Raw genomic sequence first — 7890 nt, 5'->3', positions numbered from 1 at the left:
TCAGCTGCTTCCATTCAGGGAAAGTTTCTGACCAACTGAATCTTCTGCTTTGATGCCTCAGAGACGATGGAAACTAAACCCTGGAAGGTTTCAGGAGCTAAAACAGAAGCCACCAGATAAACAGTTGCACTTCATATCACACATTAAGACAAAGGAAGCCACAAATGAGTCACAAAGATCCCCGAGTTACTGTTCAAGTAAAAATTACAATCTACATTTTATGTGCAAGTTGCACCATGTAGTGCAAACAAATCATTTCCTCTGCGGTTTAGACCAGGGGTCTGCAAACTGCTGATACTTTATACACCACTTAATGGCACAATAGAATTATTTTTTTATATATTGTAAAAGTACATTGCATTTTTCCATTTTGCATAAACATGAATTGTTCCCACAAGGAACATTTTTTTATTGTAAAAGTTGAGTTTTTCTATCATATAAAATTGTTTTTTAGCCATAAAATAAGCTAAATTTGAAAAGGTTGAGCAGGTTTTGTTAAGCACCAGTGAGTTTCTGACCCCTGGTCCAAACCAGATGTAAACACGTTGAACCCTGAGTCAGTTTTGTTCCAGGCGCAGAAGAAAATCAAGAAAAATAGAAAAATACATCTGAGCAGACCGTTTCCATGCACTTGACTTGAAAAGCACCGTCTGATTACAAAATGTTTATGAGTCCAAAGTGACGGGGTCAATGGTCAGGGGGTCAGGTTTGGGAGGTTCGTCGTGCTCCTTTTGCACCAGTGATCCCAGTTCCTCCAGCTGCTGCTGCTGGGCGTTCTCCAGACTCTCCAGTCTCCTCTGCAGCAGAGAGAACTCTCCCTCCTGCAGGACACACACAATCAGCCCCATCATCTCCTATGCAGCTGCATGTATAGAAATATTCAACACGGAGCAGAGAAGCACAACTCGTTCTATAGATCTGGGGGTCGAATACTTTGAGTTTCCTCAACTTTAGATTCTCTGCCTACGTCAGGAAAATGATCTACAATCTACTGGTTAGTTTTTCATGACTGTATAGACATTTAAATACACATTTTGTACATTTCTATTTCTTCTGTCTACATGATCTACGATACTTAGAAATATCTGCACTAGATTTTTCCAGATTAAACAGGGATGATGTTAAATCCCAGTCAGTCAGAGGTGATGCTTTCATTTCACCATAAAAATAGGAATTTTCATGCAGCTTCCAGAACATTGGGTTCAGCTGAACTAGTGAATAATGAGTTGAACAGAAAAAAAAAAGGTAAGATGTCATCAACATTATAATGTTTTTCTAAAAATCCTATTAGTATCTTGTTTGGAACATCTTTGGAATAATCTCATTCCAGTTCCAGAGAAAGGAAACATCAGCTGCTTTTTTTCAGCGTCATATTTCTTCATTTCCTGACACTCAGCCTGCACTGTGCTGCGCTTCCTTTCCTTCCTCCTCCTGAGTGCTGCCTCAGGGTCTGGAGCTCACCAGGTCAGCAGCCAGTCGCCCTTCGACCCCAAGCGGGAGCGTGGAGGTCATGAGGGCGGGGCCCTGGCTGCTCAGCAGGAGGCAGCGGAACTCGTCGTGTCGTCGCTGCAGCTCCTTCAGCCTCCGCTTCAGCTGCGCCTGCTCCTCTGAGAACAATGACCGTCTGGAAGAATGAAATATTAATATTAATAATAAGTGATGTTATTATATGCAGACATGATGGAGTGATGTCCACCTCTTTATGGCGGCAGCAGCTTCCAGCTCCAGCTGTTCAATTTTAGCCTCCAGCAGCTGGATCTTGTTGTGCAGCTTCTTCTCTCTGTTCTCCGTCTGATGTTTCCTCTAAACGACAAAAGGCTGCAGCGTTCATGTTCCAGCGTTAGCGTCTCTCAACATGCTCAGATTTAAAAACGAACCTTCTTCTGAGCCACTGCTGCTTTCTGCAGCTTCTCTTTAGCCTGAGAGTATTTCTGCTGCAGCTCCGCTTCTCGATCCTGCAGCCGGTGTTTCTCCTCCAGCCACTCGGCCCGCCGCTCCTCCACCATCCTGCAGGTGGAGCCACACACACGTGAAGACGTGGAGACGCACGGGAAGCGGCAGAGAGCGAGCGGCCGCACCTCTCTGCCTCATGCTGGCTCCGCTCCACCTGGGCCCGGGTCGCCCGCGCTTCCTCCCTCACTCTGTCCAGAGTCTCCCTCAGTCTCCGGTTGGCGTCTGTCAGCTCGCCTTCAGAGCGTGACAGCGCCCCCAGCTGGACACTGAGCTCTTGGTTCTGCTGTTGTCTCAAACAATATTCAGGGTAGAAATCAAATCCATCACAACTCAAAACAAAGAAAAGAACAAAAAGACTCACCTGCTGCAGCTCATTAATCTCTGCTTTCTGTCTCTCTCGCTCCTCTAGCTGTGAACTCTGATGCTGCAGTTTGTTTCTAGGAAACACAAAACAAGATTTTCAAGAATAGATTCACATTAGATGGTTATTGTGCTGAGAGGAACTTCACATCATCATCATCAGCCCCAGACTTTACTGACCAACATGAAACACTGAAGTCTCAAACCACAGAAACAGGAACAGGATCTTTAACTAGGCTGTAACTTGAAGGCGAATGCTGGGGGCCGATTGTGCAGCATTAAAACATCTCAAATTTGTTACATCTTTTGTATGATATTATTACAAAATAAAGATGTAAAGATTGACTCAGGTTGTTTTGCATCATTAAAAAGTCTTACATTTATATGGGGGGATAAGTTGGCCTTGACGTATTGGCATGTTTAATAATTAGGTCTTTTAACTGCAGCCTGTTATGCTTCTAAACTAGAATGTGATGGATCATCTGCAGGGATATGAATCTCTGCGCTGTAGTTTGATAAACTAGGGGCCCCACGGAACTAGAAAGGGCTTCGGTTGGGGTGTACAGTACCGGTCCGGTCCGGTCCGGCCCACCTGAGGTTCTGCAGCTCTCTGCGGAGCGACTCCTCTCCCTGCTGAGCGCTGCGCAGTCGTTCCTCCCACTCCTCCTTCAGTGTCTGATCCGACGAGTCCTGCAGCGCCCTCTGCTGTTCCAACACTGCCAGGCGGTTCTCCAGCTCCAGCCTGGAACAAACATGCAGGATGATTTAACACGACTCACTCGTTCATATTCACTCATTCTGGATCAGGTTCATGAGGTGAGTCTCACCTCTCCTCGTGTAAGGCGGCCATCTTGTGGAACTCCTCCTCTCGGCCGACTGCACCTTCCTCACCATCTCTCTCTCTTTTTCCAACACAACCTCCTTGTTTCGCTCCAGCGCCGCCTTCAGCACCTCAACGTCTGCCTGCAGACCTGACACACACACCAGATACACACATTATATACTTCCTGTCTTGGAAAATATGAACACAGCTTGTTTGTGATGTGTACAGTAGCTTTTTATGAATGAATTGACTTTAGCTAGGTGAGACTTTTCTGTGACAGTCTGGCAGGATCTGGTGAGTCTCCAGTCTACTAAAAATAAAGTGATGAACCAACAAAAACCTTACTGAAGATAAAACTATTATTTCAAACAGAACTTACATAACTCACTTATAAGCTTTTTAATATCTCAGAATCTCAGGCCTTTCAAGTAAGAATTTCTAATTTCATCCTTAAAACTCTGAGGTCAATGGCATTTTAATAAAAAAAATATATACACAATAAAATTATAATTAAATTGTAAATCAGTTTTAAAGTCATATTGGTCATAATTAAAATTTCCATAATTTTAAACAAAAAGTGATGGGTAATAACATTATATAACACGTCACATATCAACCACCAGTTAATCAATCAATCAGGGCCCTGGGTGTGTGTGTGTGTGTGTGTGTGTGTGTGTGTGTGTGTGTGTGTGTGTGTGTGTGTGTGTGTGTGTGTGTGCGCACATCAGGTTTTTATATCCTTGTTTTCTGGGGTTGTGGGGACCACTGTAAAATGTCCCCACAAGTCATAAAAAAACGACTGCGTATGTTTGTGTCTGGGAGTGTCTCTGTACCGTCCATCTGTCCCTGCAGTGCGTCCCTCTCCCTCTCCATGTCTCCTTTGGAGCGAGCACACTCCAGCCTGACGCTGGCCAGCTCCAGCTTGTGCGAATGCTTCAGGCTGTCGACCTGCCAGCAGTCAGAGGTGAAGAGTTAAAGCAGCAGCGACTCTCTGAGGAGTCAGACTCAGACCGGATGTGGAGCAGCGTACCTGAGCGGTCAGAGCGCTGGCCTCCCTCTCGGCGCGGTGCAGCCTGCCGGTCAGCTGGCCGTTCTGCTCGTGGCTCTGCTGGAGCTCGCTCTCCATCCTGTCCAGCTGTTGCCGCAGCGACTGACGTTCCACCTGCCAGAAGCATCGTCCATGAAGTTACATCCGATCCCACCGAACCGGGCAGGGCGACAAAAGCAGCTCCACCTCTTGTGACTTGACTGCAGACTGCAGCTCCGTCAGCTGTCTGATCTGGATGCGCTGGACGCTCTCAGCCTGCTGGCCAGAGGAGTCCCTCTGGGCTCTGAGCTCGGCCACCTCCGCCTCCAGGCCTTTGAGCCTCTGGTGGAGCTGGGCCTTCTCCCTGAGCAGGGCCTCCACCCGCTTCCCGTCACACTGGGCCTCTGAATCCTGATACTGGGCCAACAGCTCCTCCCGTTCCTTCTCCAGCCGGGTCACCTGACAGCAGGAACCCAGACGGTCAGCGGATCATCGGTACCACCATCCACCTCGGACCGAGCCCGGGTTAATATAGTTAACTAACAAAATTACAAAAACTGAAACTGAGAAAACATTTTCGCCAACTGAAATAAATAAAACTGTAATTAATGAGAAAAACTGTAACTAACTGGAAATTCAAACTGAATTGAAATTGATTTTTTTTCCCCACATGATCATCTCACATCTGCTGTTGGTAAATTACAGCTCTCCACCATGTTAGTCTGTAAAAATGGTGGAGAAAAATCCAGTCAGCTGGTTGCTCAACAATAACTGAAGAGATGAAGTTATGCTTTTGGAAATGGTATTTTATGTTGAGCATTTATGACCCAGTCAATGTGAACATAATCAGAATAACGGCCCCTAATTGAGACTAAACAATATTTCACTAACAAAAACCAGCAAACACTCTACAAGCTAATTCAAACTAACTGAATTAGACAAAAAGGCAGAAAGAAATCGAACGACGACAGAAAAGCTGAAGCTGCTCCAGCCGGGCGGCCGGGCGGTGAACTCCCACCTCGGCCTCATGGAGGATCCTCCTCTCCTCCAGCATGCGGCTGTGCTCCTCCCTCTGGTGCTCCAGCTGGGACTTGACGACGGTGAAGTCGTAGCGCAGCTTGTTGTACTCGGACCGATACTTCTCCGTCTCCTGCGGAGCGACCACACAGAGCAGAGGGAGAGGCGCCATCAGGCCGACGGCAGGCAGACGATTGGCTGCTGTCTGGCGTCTGCTTCACCTCCTCCAGCTTGTTGAACCTCTCCCTCACCGGCGCCTCCATCTCCTGCTGCACCTGAGCTCTGAGGAGCTCCAGCCGCTGCGGGGTCATCACCTGCTCACCGGAAACCCGACAAAACGATGGCAGTTTGTTTCAAAATCACCTCTGCATGAAACACACATCTTCTTCCTCTTGTACCTGCAGGCGCAGATCCTCCAGCTCCCTGGTCTTGTCCAGCAGCTCCGCCCGCAGCTCAGCCAGCAGCAGCTGCAGCCTCTCCTGCTCGCTCTGTTTCTCGCTCAGCAGGCGCCTCACCTCGCCCTGCGCCTGAGTGAACTGCGTCTGCAGGCTGAACACGGAGACAGACGCAGAAATGCGACAGCCGACCCGCTGGAGATCTGAACGGTTTTTTTTTCTCGCGGTTGGTTCTGACTGAAGAGACGCAGCTTCAGCTCTAATTATTAGATCCAAACGTGTCTGCTTCATTCTAAACTCTATTCCATTTTTTAAAATTATTTTATTTGGATTTTTATATTTTTACAGGAAAGGAATAGAGAGAATGGAACAGAGGATGACCGACAGGTTCTGTCTGATTGATGCACAAAAACTCTGAACTATTTAATTATTTTAGTAATCAATTATTCTATTGATTATTCCAAACGATTAATGTGATAGAAAAAAAATTGTTTGATGCAACACTAGAAATTCAAAAAGAAAAACAAATCAATAATTCAGTTTCTTTCTCAATAGAAATATTATATGACCTAATATGCAACATGTTGATTTAGTGAATGCTTGGTCACTGATATTTTTTAATGAACCAATTAAAAACTGGATAGCAAAAGATGCTTAATATGAGATTATCTTTACAAAATCTGAAACTAAGACTTCAAGTGAAGAACATTTACAGATAGAGAAGTTTTGTAAACATTTTTGTACATTTTGGTCTTAATTGCTGCTCTCAGTGTGTTGATCTTTCAGTAAGTGCTCTTTTTGGACTCCATATACTCCAGCTAATGATCATTCAATTACTAAATTAGTTTGGGATCGTTTCAATCCCACATTTCTATCATTCTCTCAGCAGTGGTGAAAGCCTCAGTTGCATTGTCCTTCCCCTCCTCGGTACCTGGTGTGCTCGGCCTTCAGGGTCTGGTAGTTGGTCCGGTGGTTTTCACTCTTGATCCTCTCGTCGATGAGCATCTTCTGCAGCTCCAGCTCGGCTCCCCCCAGCCCGGCGGACAGACCCAGCACGGCCGCAGACTTCCCCATCCCCGGTGCGAGGCTGGCGACCAGAGAGGGCGAGGCCATCTCACCTGCTGCAGGCGCAGAACCCGACAGGAAACAACCTGGGAGTGAAGCAGCACAACTCAGAGGTTGTAGTTCCTCAGAGAGTCAACGAACTGGCTCCGGCTTCCCGTCTTGTTGTCAGTAACCATGGCGGCTTCGAGTCCCTAAAGCCTCTTGTTCCAATCGGCTCTCAGCTCGGAGTCGGTCTCAAGTGATTAGTTAGCTCGTTTCCACGGCAGCGGCCGCTATTCTGGACACAAGAGTCTGATTATAATCACAGCGACTCCTTGTGAAGCTGGTCACAGACACTTGATTAATGTGGAATATCAGAGCTGGAATCAACGAGGCTCGCAATAAGAGTCCTTAATGAGAGAAATACAACTGCACGTCTTTAATTCCTAATAATTGTAACGGGGATAAAAGCCACACATTGAGGGTAATGGCCGCACTGGCAGTGAACGTTGTTGTCCTCTGTTGTGTTTGAATGTCGCGCCCCGAAGCATGACGCGCTAACTAGCTTCTGCGCTGTGTGCATTATCGGACACTCAGCAACTTTGCTCATTTCTTTTAACAAGTACATGCAGCGAATCTGAAAAATCAATTCATTCCGAATGCTATATCAAACACAGCGTTCATAACTAGAACATGTTGAGGCAGCGAACTGAACTGTTGCCTGTAGAGAAGGCAAGCTTCGAAGACAAGCTAACTATGCTAACGTGATTTGCAAAAATGACTGGATTTGGGTGTTAGAAGAATATAAAAACAGTTGCATAAACAATATTGTAAATGCCACTTATTCTTTGATATGTTCAGACTGTCAGCAGAACAAGATAACTTACCTCTTGTACAGAGACACCACTATTTTGTAGCTCGCTAGGTAGCCTAGTTGGCAAGCTGCTCTAAACTACAAACTACGGAATCATGGGAAACTTATCCGTTTCTTTTTCTGTTGCTGTATACAGGCCCTTTACTCAACAGGAGATACTTCCTGTTGAGTATCTATGATACCTTCAGGAGAAAGTGAGAAAATAAGAAATCCCATTGTCAACATTTACTTTGGAATTAAGGACACATTGAATTGAATTAAACTGAATAATAAAACTTGAGCTTCTGGCTGCTTGGCAAACTTAAACTTTGCGAGTCTTAACTGTGACTTCAACTCTCCTCATGTACAAAAACTGGGAGAAATTTGACAGCCACAGAAACAATCCTACAGGTGATAA

The 7890-nt window shown here is 45.9% G+C and overlaps 1 protein-coding gene across 1 annotated transcript; it reads right to left on the bottom strand.

Annotated features, from left to right (window-relative positions):
* Positions 1-658: 658 nt before the first annotated feature.
* LOC129376133 (centrosomal protein of 83 kDa-like) lies at positions 659-7642 on the bottom strand. Its single transcript, XM_055055623.1, is given in 17 exon segments — positions 659-821; positions 1462-1624; positions 1697-1803; positions 1878-2007; positions 2079-2236; positions 2315-2390; positions 2906-3055; positions 3141-3186; positions 3189-3284; positions 3970-4084; positions 4167-4298; positions 4371-4622; positions 5182-5313; positions 5402-5494; positions 5579-5729; positions 6507-6726; positions 7507-7642. Coding segments are annotated over 16 exon segments (2139 nt in total). The 5' UTR covers positions 6689-6726; positions 7507-7642; the 3' UTR covers positions 659-665.
* Positions 7643-7890: the final 248 nt, after the last annotated feature.

The sequence above is a fragment of the Poeciliopsis prolifica genome, unplaced genomic scaffold, assembly GCF_027474105.1.
Source record: "Poeciliopsis prolifica strain line A6 unplaced genomic scaffold, Auburn_PproV2 SCAFFOLD042, whole genome shotgun sequence".
In the NCBI taxonomy this organism is placed as follows: domain Eukaryota; kingdom Metazoa; phylum Chordata; class Actinopteri; order Cyprinodontiformes; family Poeciliidae; genus Poeciliopsis; species Poeciliopsis prolifica.
Note: the sequence above shows the minus strand (reverse complement) of the source record. Positions and strands in the feature narration are given on the sequence as shown.